The sequence below is a fragment of the Prunus avium genome, chromosome 3 (assembly GCF_965620075.1).
Source record: "Prunus avium chromosome 3, drPruAviu1.hap1.1, whole genome shotgun sequence".
Lineage (NCBI taxonomy): Eukaryota > Viridiplantae > Streptophyta > Magnoliopsida > Rosales > Rosaceae > Prunus > Prunus avium.
Window position 1 is genome coordinate 29,351,803 of NC_142286.1, and position 22,184 is coordinate 29,373,986.

Genomic DNA, 22,184 nt, shown 5'->3' on the forward strand with positions numbered 1-22,184 from the left:
AGTTTGGTCCTCTGGCTGTCCTCTTCCGGGGCTTCACGCACAGCCTCTTGGGGCTCATCACTTGAGCTCCCAAAGATCGCAATCTTAGCTTGAGCGTAACTACTCTCGCGATCCGCTTGCTTGCGTTTACCCGGTCGGTCTAGGTCCTCCAGTTGCTTTCTCATGTCGCGAGAGTACAACTCTACCATCTTTGATAGATTTTTATTCTCGTCTCGCAATACTTCTAGCTGGTGTCGATTCACCTCCACAATCCTTGACCTCTCCCTTTTCAAGCTTTTTATAGCACTCTGACAGTCTTCAACCAAACTTCGCTCCGCCGCCAACTGAGCTTTAAGCACCTCTACCTCATGGGACTTCGCAAGTAGGCGATGACCCAAACTTGCGACACATGCTGTACTCTGCACGCTCAGTGCCAGGGCATCACTCGTGACCCGGTTGTCATCCCTTGTCCCGAACACACGTATATCTTTGGGAGTCACTAAATTTCTGCAAACTCCAATGGCAACATCGTTGTCCAGGAGTATTGAGTCATTGACAGTCACAGGCCCCCGTGCGGAGGCAAAGTAGGGCATCCATACTGGTGCTACTGCTTGGCCTCGTGTCTGAGTCGGTGGAGCTAGGTTGAGATCTAACGAAAAGGGGTAGGAAGAAGCCATTTGATTTCTCACTTTTTTTTTCTTTTTCTTGCTTCTTTTCTCTTTTGTGTTTCTGAGTTTGTGTGTTTTTTGTTTTTTGTTTTTTTTCCCTTCTTTTTCCTTCTTATAGATGAAGTCTTTGACAAACAAACCCTAGCCGTTGCAGCGTCTAAGCGTTTTCTGAATATCCAGCGTTCCTCGAGTCCCACAACCTTCTCACTTTCCAACCGTTTCCAACACATTTGTCACGACTTGCTTTGTCTGGACGGACGCGTTCAGCAAAGTTGTCGCGCCTTTCCATGAGCCCGTAATTTTCGCTTGTGGATCTGCGGCGCCTCTATGCGTCGACACGTGGCTCCTGCTTTCTGCCCGTGACTATCCATGAAACGACATCAGGGACCACATTCCCTCTTTTTAGAAATCCCGCTTTGCGCTCATAATTCACATTTTATCTTTTTAAGAAAAAAATTAAATTTAAACGTGTGGGCTTCAGATTTCATGTTGGGTCGGGTTTTACCGTTGTTGGGTTAATTTCATTTTGGGTTGGGCTTTCAATTGTTTGGGTTTCAGTTTGTGTAAGATTATCTGTTAGGGCTTACTGTTTTGAGTGTTTTACTGTTTCGTGTTTTTTATTTATTTATTTTATTTTATTTTATTTGAATGTTTGTTTTGTAATTTTTATTTTGTAATTGTTTTATTTTATTTTTGTATGTTTTGTGATTTTTATTTGCTTTAATACCCTTCATTTGTTGTTATGACATTGGTTGTGGCTAATTTTTAAACATTGAGGACAATGTTCATTTCTAGGTTTGGGGGTATTGGAGTTTAGCAAGTAAATTTGGTTTTTCTTAAAATTAAAAATAATAATAATTGAAAAAAAAAAAATTTATTTATTTTTTTGCTTGTTTTTATTTTAAGTATTGTTTTGTTTTGTTTTTGTTTTGAGTCACTTTCCGAACACTTATGATGAGATAGTGATAAATGTTTGCATGACTTAAATAAAAATTGGATTTCATTTTATTTTAGTGTTTTTTTTCTTTATTAAAAAATAAAAAAAAAATTTGGCATTGTTCTAGCATGATATGTTTGAAACCTTCTTTACACTTGCCATTTGTTTCATAATTTTCCAATTAAAGGATTTGCATGACCCAAAGAATTGTATCAAGCACAAATTAGACTTATATAACCATATAAAGTGAGCTTTTGAGCCTTGTACTTCAATTCATGAGTGTTATATACATACTCTTATTTTCTTGTCATCAAAGTTGTTGTTTGATCTCATTATTTATTGATTTGGTTGAACACTTAAAAGTCATTCATTCTTATGCAATTTGACTTCACGACATTTAAGAAGTGATATTAAGGCCCTCTTTGGATCGTTTGTGCCTTTCAAGCTAACCTTATGCATGCTTAAGCATGATTTTCCATTGTTAACCATTTTGAGCCTACATGTAAACCTTTTCTTTCATTTAACCAATTATATTTCCTCGCCTTAGCCTGAAAAACAAATATTTACCTTTCTAAAGAACTCATGAGCTTTAATTGGGATGTGTTTTTCATACTAAGTTTGGGAATTTCGAAGAAAAAAAAAAAAAAAATCACACAATTGGTGAAAGAAAAGAGAAAAGTTGTGATTAAGTGGTGGTTGAATGAAATTTCATTTTTGGGCCTTCAAAATAAATTGGTGGTTGTTCAGGAAAGGAGTGAATCAATGTAAATGAAGGGTATAAGGAGTTTTGATCAGGTAAAAGAAAAAAATCTAATCGTGATGATTCGAAGTCTTGTAAACAATTATTTTATGCTCTTGCATTGCGAGTTCCTTGGACTTTGTATTATCCATATCCTTCATTTCTTACTCACCTTACACCCTTGGCCCCATTACAACCCATGTTAAAGACCTAAATTGATCTTAAATGTCATGTGGTTGAATTGCATTCATTTTTCTACTTTTAAGTGTTTGACATCCTTCTTGAGATCATATTAATGCAAGTTCTTCATATTTCTATTGCGAGTTAAGTCCCTTATGGTTTAACTCTATTCTCATGTTTATAACTGAGTGTGCATTATAGCCCTCTTCTGAGTGATTCATTTGTGAGAGGACAACTTTGGTGAGATTTGAAGTTGAACTTATGCTTTGTATGATTTTTGAAATTGTGTGAAAACTAAGATTGGGGAATTTGTTGCATTTGGCTATCACACTACTACACTTTGAGCATATTGTGTTTAGAACTTTGCCGCTTTGTAAATAATGTCTAAAAATTGAGCTTTTATTGTTAAAACGTTTAAGTCATGTGCATGAGTCATTTCTCTTCAGAAAATGTTCGGAAAAATTGTTTTAAGTTCTTTGTGTTTTTGTGTTTGTTTTTGTTTTTGGTTTTGCTTAAGGACTAACAATCTTTAAGTTTTCTAATTACTTTGTTTTACAGAGTCAGTAAAACGTTTGTGGGTATCGTATCTGTTAAACCCTCAGGAGACACAACTCCTCCTACTAGGGATGCCTAGAGGTTTAAAGGCTTGTTGCATATGCTAAATGCAATCGAGTTACCTACGAAAGTGGTTTAGTTAACTTCTAGTTTTGTTTTTAACTTTGTTTTGTGTTGTTTTGCTCGAGGACTAGCAAAATCTAGGTTTGGGGGTATTTGATCGGTTCATAATTGTATATTATTTCTTACCCTTCTAACTTATGATTTGGTTATGTTTTTGAGTTAAACTTGTGCTTTTAATCCTTTTTATGTTTATCTTTCAGTTAATTGAGCTTTAGGTAACAATGATGGCTTTGGAGAACATAATTCATGCAATTCAAGCATGTTAAGGCCTAATTTGGATGAATTGATGAAGAGCTTAAAGACAAATTCATTATGGCTACAGCCCCCTGCCAGTCCAGTTCCGTAGGTCATATTGAAAGCTTTGTTTCAGCAACCTACATAGCTCGGATGAGGCCACATTCTTCATGAAAGTTGCTCCAATTGGTGTGTACTATAACATATCAAAAATTCAGCCCCATTGGATAAATCTGGAGTCCGTTACCTAGCAAACACAGAACCATGCTCAGGATGGATCTTATCAGCGCGGAAAATGAGTTAGCAATTTGTTTCGGCCTTAACTTCTTCCTCCGACCTTGGATTGGCCCAAATAACATATGGCTGGAAAGAAGACATTCTGAACTTCAATTTAGAGTGCTTAAAGTCCTAATTTGATTAAGAGAAGCCCAAGTTGTAAGCCCTTGAAGTTGCTGGTCATGCTGACCTCAGCATGTGCTGGTTGGATGCTTGGTCATGGTGAGCTAGGTATGAGCTATCATTTCTGGTTGGAAGCTTGGTCATGGTGACATGAAGATGAGCTAGGGCTGCTGGTGGGATTTAGTGGTGAAGTGCATCAACCAATTCAAGATTTTCTAATACAAGTGCATCACCCATTTCAGATTTTCTAATACAAGTGCATCAACCATTTCAGATTTTATAATTCAAGTGTTGTATGCATTAGTCTTATTGAATTCTGATTTTCACTTCCCCTAGGCCTATAAATAGGGAAGTTCTCTAAGCTTGTATAACACCCCAAGGGGGGGGAGCTCTCAAACACTTCTCTAGAGCTCCCTTCCCTTCTCTCCCTCAAATTCTCTTAGTTTCCCTTTGTAGTTCTCAATTGTTGTAATAAGATCATTCTATTAAATTTTCTTTGTACTAAATATCAAACATCTCTCTACTTCCCTTCTCTTCCAAAAGTCTCCATGTCTCAAACACTTCACAAACACATTTCTCTTCCTTCCCTAAGTTCTCAAATTCTCCAAGTTCACAAACATCCTCCAAGTTCTCAACCACTCTCTTCCAAATTCTCAAAGTTCCTAAACACTCTCTTCCAAAATCCACAAAGCTCTCAAAACACCTCTCTACTTTCTTCTCCAAATCCTCCAAGTTCTCAAACACTCTCTTCCAAATTCCCCATGTCTCAAACACATTCCCTTCCAAAATCCTCAAAGCTCTCAAACACATGTTCTTCCAAAATTCTCTAAAGTTCCCAAACACTTTCTTCTCCCTCCTCAAAGTTCTCAAACACTTCCTTTCTTCCTCAGTAGCCTTGTTACCAAAGCTAAGAACTTAACTTAGCGGTCGACAGCAAGCTTGCAACTTTTTTACATTTTCCGCGTGGTTGGATCTAATACATTCGAAATATCTTTCCCAATGCGAAGCATATTTCAACCATCTAAACAAAAACTTGGCCTTCCTACGAACAATTTGACTTCCAGCACTTCAACATAGGCTTCAACAGATAAATACCAAACATTGCAAAAGACCAGAGCTATCACATTTTCTTTTGGCAAGTGAACTCTCATATTAAATACTGGCCTTTTCATTGCAGAAGTTGGGGACAAAGACAAACCAGCATTGGACTTTATTATATGCGCGCCATGGAGCGGGTTGCAATGAGTTTGCAACCAATAATCAAGTAAGGAGTCGTCTACAAGTGATTGTAATTCTAAAGAAATTGGAGGCTATGCTCCACCATTGTGTAAGGGGGCAAGAAAGGAGAAAGAAAATGGACCAAACTAGGAACATTTATATCACAATAAGCAAAGGAGCTCACAAATGATCCTCATAGAGCTCTTATACACTGAAAAGGTAAAACACCAAAGCGCTGCAAACAAGAAGAAATTGAAAGAATAAAAACTTGCAGCCATGTAGCTCATGTGTATCTCTCTGTACAAATTTAGAGAACAACAAAGATAAATCCCAGAGTTGTGCTATGTGTCCTGCAAAACCAAACCTTTCAAAGTTTCAGGGTGAGATCTGGTGTAGACTTGGTCTCTACGTCCACGGGCGGTGTGACCTCTACAAAATTTGAATTTGAACTTTCATGAGTCAGTACAAAACTTGGATGAGTGTTACTTGTCTCAGCAGCCCGACGGAAACTACCAGGCCATAACAGCTCAGCCCCATCATCCACCAAGAAAATGGGTACCCCCAAATACCCCTGTTCAAATCTTGCACTGCTTCCAATCTCAGCAGGCCTCACTGGTGGTGCAAACCCTTGATGCACTGATGAGTGTGCTTCTATTCCTAGAGACCTGAATGAAGATCCGTGCAGAGGCAACGACGCTATGCTTGTGTATCTCTCAGAGAAAATACTCATTCGCATAGCGCGCTTTGCCAGCGTTCTTTCTTTCTTATGCGCATTCTGGTGACCACCAAGAGCCTGTGAGCTCAAGAACTTGCATTGACAGTAATTGCAAGAGAAAAGTCTTGGAGCGGCTGCTTTTGTGTTTTGAGATGCAGGTTCATTGCTGCTCTCACTTGTGCTTGACAATGAGAGTCCTACAGAATCCCTTCCCACTAAGTCCTCATTACTGAAGCTAAGAGTTAAGTCAAGGGAAATGGGCTCCAACGCTTGTTGAGCTGCAATGGGATTTGTGGAGTTGGCTGCGCTGTCATTGGAGGTATTAGCAGATGTTTCTTGGATGGAGATGTTAGAAGCAACTTGGCTGCTAACATCAGAGTCATTTGCTGAGGAGGCTTCCACTTCAAGGTCAAAGTAAGTGTTCATGATTTAGCTGACACTTTTTAGGTTCGGGGGATAGTTTACATATCGGGCTTGAAATAACCGGATTGAGCCAGTTCAGCAAAGACTAGTTGATCTTATCCTGCACTTTCACAAACAAAGAATTGTCAAATGTTAGAGGTAATGTTCACTCTCTTTCACTAGAATGGAAAGAAAGATAGAACATGACAGTTGCAGTATAAATTTCTTGATCCATCACAACTACTATTTTATTTTATTTAATGATTGCAATTAAAACTTTGAAAGTAGATTATGTGTGCAATTTTAAGGAAACATCAGTACGAAAGGTAAGCTACTAATCTCCGGAACAGAGAGAGCAGAAACATATAAAATCTGGAGAGCAAATGTTTTCCTGTGCAAAGTAGTGGTGTGGTGTGGTAATGTGCCATATTTTGTTCTGTATCTGTACAGCATTTGCTGCTAATATACAAGCATATATAAGTGAGGCCAGTTTGGGACACTTTCGCTTTCTAAGAACTCATTTAAATTATGAGTCTCATCTCTTAAAGAAAACATTCCCCCATATTAGGATCAGAGAAACACACAGAATTACAAACAAAGAGGCCAGCAATCTGGTTTTTTATTCCGAAAATACAAGAGAAAAGGCCAGCATCTTCAAATGTCAGAGGGTTCAATAGATTCTTAAAAGGAGGCTAGAGTTAGAAAGAAGGTAATATATCCAACAGAGACAAGACATAGGCCAATCAAAATTTTAAGCTCTCACAGATAAAAACATATGGTAACGTTATGATTTCCCTTTTGAAATTTATAATTTATGAATTTCAAATATATAATTTAATTACCCTAAAAAACATGTGCAACTTTCAGTCAAACATAAACAAATTCCAGTTAAGAGATAAGAGAAAGATGCAATTCTAAGAAAAGGACTTGGTTGTGTGATCAAACCTAAATTAATTACAACGCGTACGTAAATCATGAAGAAAATATGCAACCATGGACTCAAATTAGCGAAAATATTTGTTATAGGTGACTGTTTTACATGACAACTTTCTACAACTTCACAAAAGGGAAATAGGTTTTGAAGTTTAATCTATGAGCACTACATCTGCAATGGATTGGTATCTGACTAGAGAAAAGAGATTGCAGAAGACAGTGAGATTAGAGAGACCTTTATCAAAGACCTGTAGAAATTCCTGCAATTCTCTGCAAAATTGTTCTTTAGACTAACCAAAATTCTGATACTATCTGAAAACTTGGGGGATAAAGGGATGCAGGACAATTTATCAGAACACAAAAAGTGGCCAATACAGATGAAACCCTGAATCCAATAAGATGAAACCAGATAAAACCACAAAGGCAAAGAAAATGAGATACACATAAAACAAGAAGATGAAAAAAAAAAGAGAAAGATGGGCAGAGCAAAAGTACCAGGAACATGGAGATCAAGAACAATTGGGTAGCTCTTGGGTGTCCATTTCACAATGTTTGAAATTAGCAGACATCTGCTAACTCAGTGTTGCTTGTCATATTGAGCATCTGAAGACAGAAGAGGTTTGTGGGTTGCTAGCTTTTTGACAAAACAAATGGTGGGTGAGATCATGAGGCTCAGAACAAACAAACAGTTTACTAAAAAGAATTGAAGATAGAAAAAGGAAAAGTAGGGTTGATGTTTAATTATGGGAAAGCAAAGATTAGAGGAGAGTGGTGGGGTTGGGGAGACAGTGGTGGGAGGTCAGAGAGTATGAGGAAAAAGGCAGTGTTGGGATAAATTTAAGAAAGAAAAAGAAAGGATGTGACATAATACTACTACTCTCAAGTCTCAGCCATTTCTACAACTGCTTTGTTGATTTTTGGGCCACAAAACACTAAGACTGCTTCCACACACAACTAACTACAACTCAGGATAGTACAATTACATACAGAAGAGAGAGAGAGAGAGAGAGAGAGAGAGAGAGAGAGAGAGAAGCAAAGCCAAAGCATGAGCCAATGGGACAGAATTGATGTTGGTATAGCTTAGCTATGAGTCCCACCAGAGATTCTCTATCTTTCACTCCCACTTTTGAAGTTCTTGATTTGAGATAAGTCCACAATGCATGGGGTCGGCCTTTCAATTTCTTTCATCAGATTGATCACTGTGCACGTCCACCACAAACTACCATAAAACTAATACTCTTTCTTTGCTCACACACACTCACGGCTTCCATATTATACGCCAATTGGGAGATGGGCATGCATATAATCATCATATAAAGCCATATATACCAAACTGTAATTTATAATATTTCCAACAACTCCATCCATCCTTCCTCTAAAATTTCAAAATTTTTTTTTCTAATGTATTATCTGTTAAAGAATATAAAGTCTCACATCGAAAATTTAACAAAATAAAATATCAATGGTCAAATAACTCCTTTACTCCTTTTGTTAGCCTTGTATCACACTCGAATGCAGCCCTTAGCAAAATGTTTGCCCAAAATCTCAGTCAAATTCGAGGCAAACCCGAAAGCTACATCCCTTGAACAATTCTCAACCAAAAAAAGGAAGAAAATGACGTTGGCAAATTGTGGTAAGCAAAGTGCCCATCACTCAAGCTACAAGCCCCTTCCAACGCATCATGTTTTTTTCCATCTATTTGACACAATTAACGAATCAGAGTTGCTTGCAAATTTAAGTAAATTACAAGGCTTTAATTCCTATCAGGCCTACCATTTGACTTGTGAAAAAACAACAATAATTTTCAATAAGAAAAGAAGAATAAATAAATATAAAATAGAACTCGTGTCGATAATAACAAGGGGCTGTGGGAAGTGCAAATTAAAGAACAGATTAGTACAGAAGCAAGCTGTTTAATTTCCTAGTAATGAGGTTCGTTTAAGTTAATATATGTTGTTTGTGCTCAACTAGCCTGGCCAGTAGAGACATGCCTATAACTAGGTACTACAAGCCTACGGGCACTAAACACATGTTTAAAGAGGATTCGTTTTTTCTTTCCACATAAATTCAAATATTTTATCTTCAAAGAAGATGAATCAGATCGCATACTCACGTGACCTTGAGTTTGTGCTGTGTTAATGGAGCTTTGTTGTTTGCATAATAATAGAGATTAGACAATGAATTGAATATTAGTACCTTTTCCCAAGGAAAGGAACATTGGAAAGAGCCAATTCCCCCCCTTTCATTTCCATTTCCCCACTTCCAAGTTCCAACTCTTCAACGCAACTATAAACCAACATTAAGATTGACTCAATATATATATGTTTTTAGCACTAATATAGTGTGGTGAATAAACTTTTGTTTTGGAAATTTGATGACCATAACAATTTGTTTTAATCTCGGCAGATTTAGTTGCTGAAAGGTGTGTGAGAGTCTCTTGAAGGAAAAGGTCTTTAGAGGGAGGCGGTCGAATCACGCCACAAGTACGATTGCTTTCACAAACAAGAGAGATGCCTGCAATTGGGAGTGAGACAAGTGTGTGGGGCTAGGTGGGACCCCAATGTAGAGGGTCTTGCTTGCTTGTGACAGTCGCACTGATGACGTGGTCCGACCGTCTTACTCAAGACTCTCTTCTCATGTAAATGCCTTGAGATTCTTATGTCTTTACCTATAAGGAGGTGCTCTTCGTTACCTATTTACCTATAAGAAGGTGTTCTTCGTTATCTACAAACCACAGTGTCATTCGTATTGCATATACACGAATAACTCATCAAAAACACACAAATTAATAAAACTTTCTGCACACATAACAATCTGTGATTTATTTGTAATAAGCACGGATGACTCCTAAAAGAAACTAAAGTATTTTTCGTTCCATCTTGTCCCAAACTCAAAACGCTTGCTTTAAATGGTCCCCCACCACCAAGCATCAACCAGCACTAGAGTTCTGGTGAATATTTACACCATATACGACTTTTCCAATGATAATTATGTCCTCTAATTCACTACTTAATTGTACATTAATTCTTCCATTACGTTAGTGACACTTTTCTTTATTCTCATGCTGCGGTGCTTTAATTTTTACTAATATAAACATGGGATTTGGCATATGTTCAGACAATTTAAGATCCGATATAAAGTGGTACATGCCTGAACTAATAAGCATATTCTCATGATCTATCAATTTCCTAACTTCATAAATAAAAGTCAAAAGAGAAAGAAATCTTTCTTTTTTTCACTCCCATTTTATTGACTCGGCATCGGCTGGCTTTCTTTCAAATTTATATCGTCCGCATAGGAATCTGTTAACCAAAAAAGTTCATATGGGAGCCAAAGTCTATGAAGATAAGTTTCCTTTTTCTTCTTTTTTTTCCTCAGAGTTTAAGAAGATAAGATTGTCTATGAAGATAAAAATACACTCATACTTTTTTTATAAAAAAATTGAGGAGGAATAATACACTAATATTTTCCTACTCACATCGAATGTGAACACGATAAAAAATAATAATTTAGCATAAATTGCGGTGTGATATTAAAACAGTTGTACGCAGTATTACCAAGTGAGTGTCACATCATAAATATAAAAAAATTACAATGAAATTATATTAAAAAGAAGGTCCTTGGTAAAAATATGTGTCACATTTCTCTAACTCCCTAATTCTTACTTGACATGATGAATCAACCTATATTATGTGGAAAGGGTTCAATGGATGAACAAATCGTCACCTTTGATAACTATACGGAGGAAAATGTGAGACTTTTTTGTGTTCTTTCCCTTCCTCGTTTGTTTCGGTTTATGGGTTTGAAAATTGGGTTAATTACAATTTAGTACCTTGTACTTACACCCTTAAGACATGTTAGTCCCCGTATTTTCAATTTTAACAATCGCATACCCTTAGTTTGTAAATTTTTTGCAATGTGGTTCGCCGTTAGGGTTTCTGTTAGATCTCTCTGTTAACTGCCTACGTGGCATTGTGGGTCCCACATTTTTTAATTTTTTAATTTTAAATGGATTAAAATATGAATAAAATATTAAAAATAAAAAAAATATCAAAATATCAAAATATCAAAATATCAAAATATCTCCAAGTGGGCTCAAACTCAATAATTCGACCTGACCAAACATGAAAAAAGAAAAAAGGACAAAATTAAAAATTCTCAAACAACGATTTTGCTCAAATTTACCAGTTCAGTTGAAAAAGATCTAATTTGACTCCAACTCCGAAGTTCAAAACCCGAATTCTCCATTTCCTCTCTTCCTTATGAAGCAGATCCTCTTCTTTCTTCAGTCCAAGAAGCTTCTGAGAGAACCCAAGAACAGGAGAAGAAACAAACCCTAAACCCAAGAACCAAGAAAAAAGAAAATTGGATGAATCGTTCTTGCTAATGCTCTCAAATCTCCTCCACCTCCACAACTCCATCGACCCAACAACTTCCCTCCTCTCCACCACCACCACCTCCTCGCTCCCCCTTCCCCCTCGATTTCTTCTTCCCTGCCCCGACCCTAAACTCCAAAATCACGAAGACTGGGAGCAGCAGCTTGGGAAGATGACGAAGACTGGGAGCAGCAGCTTGGGAAGACGACGAAGACTGGGAGCTCGTGAATGAAGACGGCTTCGTTTTCAAACGCAGGAAGAAGCGCCGGGTCGACCCATCTGCCGACTCGTCGCTCCGGACTCCACCGTCTGCGTCTGCCGCGGATCTACAGGAGGATGCCGAGAAACTCCGGAGAGAGCGGAAGAAGAAGTATCTTTTGAAGCTCAAAACTCAGTACCAGGCGGAGTGGGTCAGTGGTGGATGAGCTTCTCTCGTGGGTCAGTGGTGTATGAAAATTGAAAGATTTTGGGTCTTAGGGTTTTGCAAGGCCAGAAATTTATGCTCCACGACACCAATTCGGGGCTCAGTTGAGCTGATTTCTCCCTGGAATATTTTGCTTCCGCTGAATATAAAATTACAGTGATGCTTGCTTTTAGTATCATCAGTGCTTGGGTGCGGGTGGTGGTCATCGGTGAATGGGGGAAGAAGAAAATCGCGAGGGCTCTGGTTTTGGAGTTTAGGGTCGGGGCAAGGGGAGAAGAAATCGAGGGGGAAGGGGGAGGGAGTCTGGGTGGTTGCCGGCTGGGGTCTTGGTTCGTTTGGAGGTGGGGGTTTTGGAGGATGGCTGCGAGTGGGCATGGTGGAATGAAGGGGAGAAGAAAATCGCAGCGGTTTGGGAGAATTTTTACACAGAGAGAGAGAGAGAGAGAGAGACAGAGACAGAGACAGAGAGAGAGAGAGAGAGAGAGAGAAATTTTTTGATATTTTGATATATATATATTTTTAATATTTTATTCATATTTTAATCAATTTAAAATTAAAAAATTTTAAAAATGTGGGACCCACAATGCCACGTAGGCAGTTAACAGAGAGATCTAACAGAAACCCTAACGGCGGAACCACATTGCAAAAAATTTACAAACTAAGGGTATGCGATTGTTAAAATTGAAAATACGGGGACTAACATGTCTTAAGAGTGTAAGTACAGGGTACTAAATTGTAATTAACTCTTGAAAATTTATAGGTTTGCAGCATTTGCGGTAAGCCACACAAATCAGTTGCAAAAGGAGCTAAGGCCCAGGGTGGACATGCACCCCTCTGAAATTTTCTTCGAGGCAATTGTCTTCTTAATACCATCATAATTTTTTTAATAATCAAATTTCAAAGTGCCTCTTTGTTTCTTTCTTTATATTTGTCTTCTTTATCCTTCTCACTATCATTGCTACCCCTTCCAAATCTCCTAAATTTTCTTAGTGCGTAGATAATTTGCTAGTATCGATGATGAGTAGATAATTGGTGCAACATGTAAATAAATGGAGCATAGCAATTAAAAATAGCGATTTTTGTATCAAGTTAAAAATTAGTTTGTTTGTCGCCCTAAAGAAAAATAGATTACAATACTCCCTTTGTGAAAATTTTATGCTCCGTCAGTAGCATAACTCATAAGTGTGCGGTGCAAGAAACCGCACATTGTCAAGTTTTGCAATCAACAACGGCATATTTATAAGTCGTGAATCCAGAAATTTTCAATCCCAAAACCCGAAATAAATGGTGCAAAAACATTGGGTCTAAGCAGAATCCCTATTTAGGTATTTGGGCTATAATGTTGTATGGTTGTTTGATAATTTGGACCTTGGGCCTGCTAATGAATGTTTCATTTTTCTTTAATCCGAAAAAAATAAAAAATAAAAAAGAAAGACCAAGTTCTCAGTCCAAGCACCGACTAGCTGACATTTGACCCAATCCCAGCACGCACAGCCTAGAACAGCTGGTCAATCATCTGCCGACTTGAATTCAAGGGTATAGAATAACCACCCTTCCCTAATAAACCCCTCCCTACCCCTGCCTGCCTCTTTCAACTTTTGAAACTTTCAACGGTCAACATTCAAAACCGCTACAACATTTCAAACTTCGGTTTTGACCCCGCGTATCAAAAACCCAACAAACTATATAAACTCATTGGGATTCCTACAATTCTCACAGAACCAAAGAAAACACATACATTCTTTCTCAGCATTTGCTCTGATCAACTTGTCCTCTGTTTCTTTCTACTTTTAAATTAAATTACGCAACGAAAACAATGATTTTGTCTTGGAGAAGAAGAAAGGCTACCCGCCACGCCAACAAGAAGAAGGAGTTTTTTGCTGGCGAGAATTTGGACATGGGGATGGAGGAGATCGCGGTTCCCACTCATTTTCGATGCCCGATATCTCTCGATTTGATGAAGGATCCGGTGACACTGTCGACGGGGATGACGTACGACCGATCAAGCATTGAGAAGTGGATAGAGACCGGGAATAGGACATGCCCGGCAACTAACCAGGAACTCAAGAGTTTTGACCAAATACCAAACCATACACTACGTCGAATGATCCAAGATTGGTGCGTTGAAAACCGGTCTTATGGGATCGAACGGATCCCAACGCCTCGAATCCCCGTGACAAAGTACGAGGTTTCGAGGATTTGTGAGAGAATTGCCGCCGCGGCACGACGCGTGGATGATAGAAAGTGTGGAGAATTGGTGGGGAAGATCAAAGCATGGGGCAAAGAGAGCGAGAGAAACAAGAAGTGCATGGTGGAGAATGGAATTGGCTGCTGCTTGTCAGCTGTGTTCGAGTCTTTTGCCAGCATTTCACTGGAGGAACATGTAGAGATATTGTTGGAGATTTTGTCAGTGCTGCCATGGATGTTTCCAGTGAGTGAAGAAGGCCAATCAAAGCTTGGATCTGCAGGGTCTTTACGAGGTTTCGTGTCGTTTTTGGAGGGCAAAGACCTATCAGCAAGGCAAAACGCAGTTTTGGTACTGGGAAAGTTGCTTTCTTTGGATCAAAAACATGTGGATGACTTTGTTGAGAGTGAAGGAGCTATTGAAGCATTGGTTGGTATAATTAGAGAGCCTATTTGTCCTGCGGCTACTAAGGCTGCTCTGACTTCTGTTTTTTTCATGATTTCATCTCCATCAGCAGCAGCCAGTGATGAAATCAGATCAAGATTTGTGGAGTTGGGTTTGGTTTCTTTGCTGCTAGATATTATTGTTGATGCAGAGAGAGGCCTGTGTGAGAGGGCTTTGGCAGTTTTGGAGGGTCTTTGTGATTGCAAACAAGGGAAAGACAAGGCCCTAGAGAATGCTCTAACAATGCCCCTTTTGGTTAAGAAGATTTTGAGGATTTCGGAGTTGGGAACTGAGTTTTCCGTCGCTATAATTTGGAAGCTCTGCAGAATTGAAACTGAGGAAAGCATTTTGATTGAGGCACTTCAAGTGGGTGCATTTCAGAAGCTCTTGGTTCTCTTGCAGGTTGGTTGTGGTGATGGGATAAAGGAGAAGGTTACTGACTTGTTGAAATTGTTCAATCTTCACACAAGTAAAGTGGACTGTGTTGATTCATCCATGGATTTCAAGTACCTAAAGAGGCCATTTTTGGGTTAGGTGAAATTTTTTGTTCTGTAGATTGGGTTAGAAATTCTTGTGTACAAAATAGAAAGATATGTAAAGAGAACACCATACAATTAATTCAATTACCAGGTTGGAACCTGGAACAAACATTCATTCATTCATTCAATGTATGCCGAAAGGTTGCCATTTTCCTTTTTCCTGTTCTTTTTTTCTTTTGACAATGTTATCCTTGACACCCAAAAGTCACAAAAGTGCATTTGCTCTTCATTAGAGCAGTAAATCCCAAATGACTATAGATTGCTTCTGAAGGCGAGAAGTTGTCCATTTAACCTTGGGAAATTCTGTCATACGAACACAGATGACATACAAACACTGTCTGAACGTTAGATCAGCAGGACAGAGTTCGTATGGCAGACGATCTATTACAGCTACAAGGGAGGATATCTCCCCAATGATTTCTACTATATGGAATCCCCAGGTTCAAGGCTCTCTTCAGTGTCAAGTGTACTTCAATCTGGAGTTAACTAAGATGGAATTAAGAATCTCTCCTCATTGGTTAGTGAAGTCACATTATCTGCCTCAGAGATTAAGCATGCGTTGTCTGCAGAATCCTTCCTCTTGATTGCTCCTTTAGGATGCATAGGAAGGAGCTCCTAAAACATCATACGGATAATAATACTATGCTGGTGAAGAAAAAGAGTATATAATAAGACAAAAATCTAGGATACAATGGCAATAAGGCTATGGATAATGTTTCTTCATACTTCCTCAAATCCATTTACAAGATGAGTAGGTGCAAAATTACTTCTATTGCACTGAATGATGATTCTTTGACAATCAAAGATGAAGAGATCAAAGCTGAAGCTGCAAAGGTCTTCTGGTCCTTTTTGGCTAATTCTAGAGGGAGCACAAGTCCTAATTTGGATGGCCTGAGACTTTGGAATCTCAAGCTCAAGAAATAAGCAGGGATACCTATATAGGCAATGGGTCGTGTCGTGTCATGTCGGGTTCATGTCGTGTCAGGATAATAAACGTGTCAAGAATGCTGAACTCAAACCCGACCCATTTAATAAACGTGTCGTGTCGGGTTCGAGTCGTCTTAAACAGGTTACCTGGTTAATAACCTGTTTACTCATTTCTAGTTTCCAATAAATTCGTACACTTGTGGGTATTTATAATTGGATGATTAGCACATTAATTTGTGTGGTTAAAATTAAAAGAAAACAAAATAAAATAAAAAATAAGAAAAAAAAAATATATATATATATATATATATATTTATTTATTTATTTCACATTTAAAAAAAAAAGGAGGAAACATGGGACTACATTAAATCTTTAAAAAAAAAAACAACAACATCATGGCGCGCTTCTTGATTCCACAATTAGAGACTTTAATTTGGCCATCTGGATCTCCTCTCTCAGGTTTTCATGCACCGCTTCTTGGGGCTCATCACTTGAGCTTCCAAAGATCACTTTCTTAACTTTAGCAAAACTTGGATCTCCTCGCGTACGTTTACCCATTCGATCCAAGGCCTCCAACTGCACTTTCATGTCCTTAGAGTAAAAATCTACCTTCTTTGATAGTTTTTCAATCTCTTCCTACAATATTTCAAGCTGGTGTCGCATCTCCTCCAACGTCTTTGCCCTCTCCCTTTTCAATCTCCTTATAGCACTCTAACAATCTTCAACCAAATTCCGTTCTGCCACCAACTGAGCTCTTAGCACTTGCACCTCATGAGAATTGACAATCTTCATCACGCACCACTTGATTATCATCCCTTATTCCCAGCACATGCACATCCCTAGGAGTCACCAAACTTCTCGCAACTCCAATAGCAATATTGTTATCAAAGAGTAATGAGTCGTTTATGGTAACTGGTCTCGTGAGGAAGCAAAGTAGGGCATCCATACTGGTGCAACCCTTTGCTCCCATGTATGTGTTGGTGGAACTAGGTTTAGATCGAGAGAAAATGGGAATGAAGATGCCATTTTATTTCTGAATTTGAGGAGACAAGTTTAAATCGAGAGAAATGGGAAGGAAGAAAATTGGCAGAGCTAGGGTTTTTTTTTTTTTCTGAGATGTGATTGTGTTTTCCCTTTGTTTCCTTTTATAGACAAACAGAGGGGCCGCTTGGGATTTGTGGGAGCCGTTCAATAAAGTCATCCATAATTTTTGCCGAATTTATGGGTCATGTTTTTTCCGTGCGGGTTTCAAGTCGTATCGGAAATTGCCACCCATCTATAAAGAAATAAACTTTTATTTTATTAAGCTTAGCCTATCATCGGCCCTGAAGTAGATTTTTTTTATTTTTGTGCTGCATTGTCACCATAATTAGGGTGCTGCTATCTCAGATGATCAGATCATTAGCATTAACCAGGTTTTTTATTTTTGGTCTTAGTTATTCAGTTTACTTAATGAAAGCATGTGACATGCTTGAATATGAGAGTTTCTATTAAAATGAAATATTATTTCTTCAGAGTCGAGAACCACTTTCCATTTCATTCAAAACCTCTAAAACAAGTCATAACATTCCATAACATCAGAGTGGGGGTAAGGCTAAAACATGAAAGTTTGAACAAATTGTACACAGAAACCGCAAGGAAAGAAGCAACCAGAATAAACATACCAAACCACGATTACAATAATTTACATCTAAGTCTTATCTCCCATCCGCAGATGTGAAAGACTCGGCGAATCCATACGGTCGTGTAGGGATGCTAGTTTGAGTATTGTCCAAGCTGGGAAGAAGCGATGAAGAAGAGGATTCCATATTGCTTCTGCCTTCATAAGCCTGCCACTTCTTAAGTGCTTGTGGCAACGACATTTCGAGGTCTATACCAAATATGTCTTCAGAACTCTGATCACTTGGTTTCCAAAGCTCCACTAGAGAAGATAGAACATTGACAGTATGGCCCATGTCAGGCCTTTGATACGGTTCTCTTGCACAGCAGTGGCCTGCTAACTCAGCAACAGTGCTGACACTGGCAAGTGTTTCCTCACTGAGATCAATTGTTGGATCAATGGCCTTGCGGAATGTGTCTTTGTTGATGAACATTCTCCGGAACCATGTTACAAGGTGCATGCTCTCCTCTGGCTGGCTCTCGTCAAGTGCTTTTCGCCCGGTGATTAGCTCCATCAAAATCACCCCAAAACTGAACACATCTACTTTAGTTGTCACACGGCCAGTAACTGCATGTGTTACAAATGTTTCGTTAAAGATTAAAATCAATATTAGTTAGCAAGCATTAACCAAGAGATAAATAGAATTTATCTTTTTCTGAAAAATAAAATGAATTATACAACATTATAAATTGCAGGACCAGAAGAAAAAGTGCAAGCAAAAGACAATAATTAGCTTTGCTGTCAATCTACTGAAGTGGGGCTCAGCTGACTCAAAAAAGAGAAAAACAGAAGAACAAAAATGCAAAAAGGGGTTAAGAGAATCTATTGTTCATGAGGCCAAAACCAACTGGCAACAACTACTACAAGGGAAGCTTTCAATGAAAACAATCCACTAGAAGCCAAATATCCTACCGTTGTGTTATTATAAAGAGTAAACAAAAGTTGCTTAATCTTCAGGTTTTCAAGTGAGCTCAGAAAACCTAGCTAGCACTGATGCCCCCAAAAAGGCCAAAACCACAGCTGGCAGAGAATAGAATGATGCACTTTAGATTATTACTGAACATGCAATTTGGTGAAGTGTGGATTATACTAATCCATCGTATGGTCACTTTCTTGTCCCTGTACCTAACCCACAAACCCCCTAAGGATATCATTAATTCACGTTTCTAGTTTGCTTTCTTATCCCAACGATGGCTCCACATATCATAACATGGCGGAAAACAGACTCATTACCATCTTACATCTATGAGTGTGATGGGTTACACAAGTTGATAAAAAGCTGATGTTTGCTTTTTTTTTTTTTTTGCCCCTTAAACTGGTTTGCTTGAGTATTAACACAATCTTAGGAAATGGACGCAAAGACCTAAGGTTAAATTCTGGTGGTGCCATATTATGCAAATATTTTCCATGAACTTTTAAGTATCAGGTACTCAAACTGATCCGGTATCGCTCTCGCGTTTTATCTTCTATCAGTTTCTTTAAGTACATAAAATTTAAAAATTAATTAAAAAGTAAACAGAAACAAAACTTACCTGCATATTCTGGTGCCAAGTATCCAAAAGTCCCTGCAATTCTTGTTTCAATTGAAAATTTACCCTCTGGAGCAAGCCGTACGAGACCAAAATCTGCAACCTTTGCCCTCATATCATCTCCGAGAAGAATATTTGAAGGCTTTAAGTCCCTATGTATAAAGCTCTGATGTGCCAAACCATGGAGATACTCAACCCCCCTTGCTACATCTAAGGCAATGGTCAGCCTTTTTGTCCATTCGAGTGGCTTCAGTCCTTCTTCCGGCCAGTTGAAGAGGTACCTACTGAGCGTCCCTTGAGGCATATATTCATATACAAGAAGCCTTTCATTGCCATCCAAACAATATCCCAAAAGAGCAACTAGATGCCTGTGACGAACCTTTGTCAAAACCGAAATTTCAGACTTAAATTCGGTAAGCCCCTTACCAGCTATTACCCCAGACTCCATTCTCTTAACTGCAATCTTTGTTCCATCATGCAGTTCCCCTTTATACACTGTCCCAAAACCTCCTTGTCCCAATATATTTTCTTGACTGAAATTGTTGGTCACATTCCGGAGCACTTGAATAGAAATCACCATGTTTCCTGCTTCAACCATTTGGATTTCACTGGGCTCACTACTAGTAAGAGTATGAGTTTCACTTATTGCACCAACACTAACACTGGAGCCAGCAACTGTGATCTTCATGCTTTCATTATCAGACCCAGAATGGCGGGGATGAATTACCATTGCATTCGGGCTCTGAACTCTGCTTAACTGCTTTTGTTTTGTTCTATATATGCAGATAAGCAACAGTGCAATTAAGAAAATCACAAAAACACCCCCGATCACAGAGAACACAATAACTCCTATTAGAGTTGAAGATTTCTTTCCGTGAGGTCCAGAACTGCCATTATTTCCGGAACCTATACTTGGAGAAGGGTTAGTTGAATTTTGAGATGGTGCAGCTCCCGATGAAGTACTCTTGTCCTTCCCCATATTAGGGTTACCATTCTTGTTTACAAGCACATTAACCTTAAAGTCTGGAACTTTCCCATAGAGCTTATTATTGGACACATCTAAAACAGTAAGTGCAGGCAGCGTGGCAAGCTCCTCAGGAATAGTTCCAGTTAAATTGTTATCAGCAAGAATTACCCTTTGCAGGGACTTCAGTGATGCAATTTCGGGCGAAATCATTCCAGTAAGACCCATTTTCTGAAAATTGAGGACAGTAATGTTCCCATTACTACAGGTGACCCCAATCCAATCTGCACAAGGATCATTCCCCTTCCAATTATCTGCAAACCTTTGTGGGTAACCCATTGAACTCACAATCAAAAGCAAAGTATTCACTCGAGGATCACATTGACCAGGACTTGGCAAGCAAAAGTTATTAGAACCCTTAACCATATCTACTGCAACCCCCACCCCAAAAGCTGGCATTGGCCCTTGGAGCAAATTGTTTGTCAAATTCACCACCTCTAGTGATTTAAGATTCAACAATGAAACTGGAACAGGACCAGTAAACATATTATCTCTCAAACTCAAGCTCCGCAAATCTGTCAAACCCGAAAAGTCTGGTAATGGACCCGAAAATGCATTAGAATGCAACCAAACTTCTTTCAACAGAGTCATGTTCTGTATAACCCCAATGCTTCCACCCAGCTTACCTACACTCTCTTGCCCATTAAGCCAAAGAGACTGAATTCGCGACCGGGCAAAGCTCTCGGGCAATTCGCCTTGGAGGCCATTGAAAGCCAAGTGCAAGTTAACCAGACTTGGAAACGAATCGCCGTCGAAAAAATCCGGTACATTTCCGGTAATGTTGGCCGAATTGGCCGAGAAATTTTGAAGTGATGATGCATTTCGGAGATTTGCGGGGATTTCCCAACCCATAAAAGGGTTGTTATCAATCTCAACAGATTGAAGTGAAGTCATGTCAGTGAAGAAATCACTGGGAATTGAACTAAATTGGTTGTTACTAAGCAATAGCACTTGTAATGAGATTAACCCACTTAAGCTCGGAAGAGGACCGGAGATTTTGTTCCACTGAAGCTCTAAACGCTCTAGTTCAGTGAGGTTTTGGAGGCTTGGAGGAAGCGTACCTTCAAGATTGAGGTGACCCAGTTGGATCCGAGTCACCCTTTTGTCATCGGACCAGCCAACATGGCTCCACTTGCGGGGGTCAAGGTCGGACCATCCGAGAGATTCAGATGGGTTGAGGCTCTTCTTGAGATCCAGCATTACTGAAGCATCATTGCTGGAACTTGTTTGAGAGTTGGCACACAGCAAAAATGAAGAAAACCCAGTAACGAAAATAGTCAAAAACTTGAACCCAAAATGGGTTTTCTTCTTCATCTTGAAACAACTACACAATCACAGAGAGAGAGAGAGAGAGTGGGTTTGTACAAAGTATTGCAGAAAGGTGTAAACTTTCAAGAAGTTGGTTCCATATTATTCCAAACGATCAGGAGATTGATAGAGAGAAAGAGGGGGCTCATTACATTGTTGAAGGAAAGTTAGAATCTTTAAGTAGAATGGTGATGGAGAGCAGAGAGAAAGAAAGGGTGCAGTGAACAGAGAAGCTTTTTTTTAGCAAGAGAGGAAGGCTGTCTGGCTTGCACATGGGGAGTGTGGACCACATGGGAGTCTCTGAATTGGGAAAGGGTAGGGGTGCTTAAAAAAGGCTGTCAATGACAGAGTAAAAAGGCTGGAAATGAGTCATGAATGGAGTGGGTTTTTGATACCTGGTCCATCAGTCCATTGGGGGTCAAGTTGGCCTTGCAAAATGCATAAATAAATAATAATAAAAAGTGTACTTATTACTTTTTTTTTTAATGAACATTTACCAAAAAAATTTATTAAGAAAATTGTGTCAATATTAATTTATTTATATATAAGCGGAAAACCCGACCGAATGAAACCATCCAGATAGAGTTGAAATGAGTAAAGGAGGAGAAGATGCACATGGCCTGTTTTTATTATTTTGTGTATGGAAAGCATCAAATCATTTTTATATGAAAAAATATGCAATATAC

General features: G+C 38.8%; 3 protein-coding genes across 7 annotated transcripts; 1 reads left to right on the forward strand and 2 right to left on the reverse strand.

The window, feature by feature from the left end:
• Positions 1–5,169: 5,169 nt before the first annotated feature.
• On the reverse strand, positions 5,170–8,013 carry LOC110771017 (zinc finger protein 4). Of its 5 annotated transcripts, none has more exons than XM_021975249.2 (3): positions 7,578–8,013; positions 7,318–7,394; positions 5,170–6,270 (listed from the first exon to the last, which is right to left on the reverse strand). In XM_021975249.2, the coding sequence occupies exon 3, from the start codon at positions 6,171–6,173 to the stop codon at positions 5,400–5,402; it is 774 nt and encodes a 257-aa protein (XP_021830941.1). In that variant the 5' UTR covers positions 6,174–6,270; positions 7,318–7,394; positions 7,578–8,013; the 3' UTR covers positions 5,170–5,399. The 5 variants fall into 5 exon arrangements, with proteins under 5 accessions (XP_021830941.1, XP_021830939.1, XP_088107396.1 ...); XM_021975247.2 differs by having other exon boundaries at positions 7,318–7,401; XM_088251270.1 differs by having other exon boundaries at positions 7,318–7,467.
• Positions 8,014–13,577: 5,564 nt separating this feature from the next.
• Positions 13,578–15,178, forward strand: LOC110771007 (ARM repeat superfamily protein). The gene has a single exon (XM_021975232.2). The coding sequence runs from the start codon at positions 13,699–13,701 to the stop codon at positions 15,043–15,045; it is 1,347 nt and encodes a 448-aa protein (XP_021830924.1). The 5' UTR covers positions 13,578–13,698; the 3' UTR covers positions 15,046–15,178.
• Positions 15,179–17,480: 2,302 nt separating this feature from the next.
• TMK1 (transmembrane kinase 1) lies at positions 17,481–21,818 on the reverse strand. Its single transcript, XM_021975236.2, has 2 exons — positions 19,170–21,818; positions 17,481–18,204 (listed from the first exon to the last, which is right to left on the reverse strand). Exons 1-2 carry the CDS (start codon positions 21,502–21,504, stop codon positions 17,675–17,677), a joined length of 2,865 nt encoding a protein of 954 aa, XP_021830928.2. The 5' UTR covers positions 21,505–21,818; the 3' UTR covers positions 17,481–17,674.
• Positions 21,819–22,184: the final 366 nt, after the last annotated feature.

What these genes read in the sequence shown, in the direction of transcription:
- TMK1 (XM_021975236.2), bottom strand. Translation starts at nt 21,504, where the DNA reads ATGAAGAAGAAAACCCATTTTGGGTTCAAGTTTTTGACTATTTTCGTT. An exon ending in CTTGGCACCAGAATATGCAG is followed by an intron (nt 18,205 to 19,169) that starts GTAAGTTTTGTT and finishes TAACACATGCAG; the next exon opens with TTACTGGCCGTGTGACAACT.
- LOC110771017 (XM_021975248.2), bottom strand. Translation starts at nt 6,173, where the DNA reads ATGAACACTTACTTTGACCTTGAAGTGGAAGCCTCCTCAGCAAATGAC.
- LOC110771007 (XM_021975232.2), top strand. Translation starts at nt 13,699, where the DNA reads ATGATTTTGTCTTGGAGAAGAAGAAAGGCTACCCGCCACGCCAACAAG.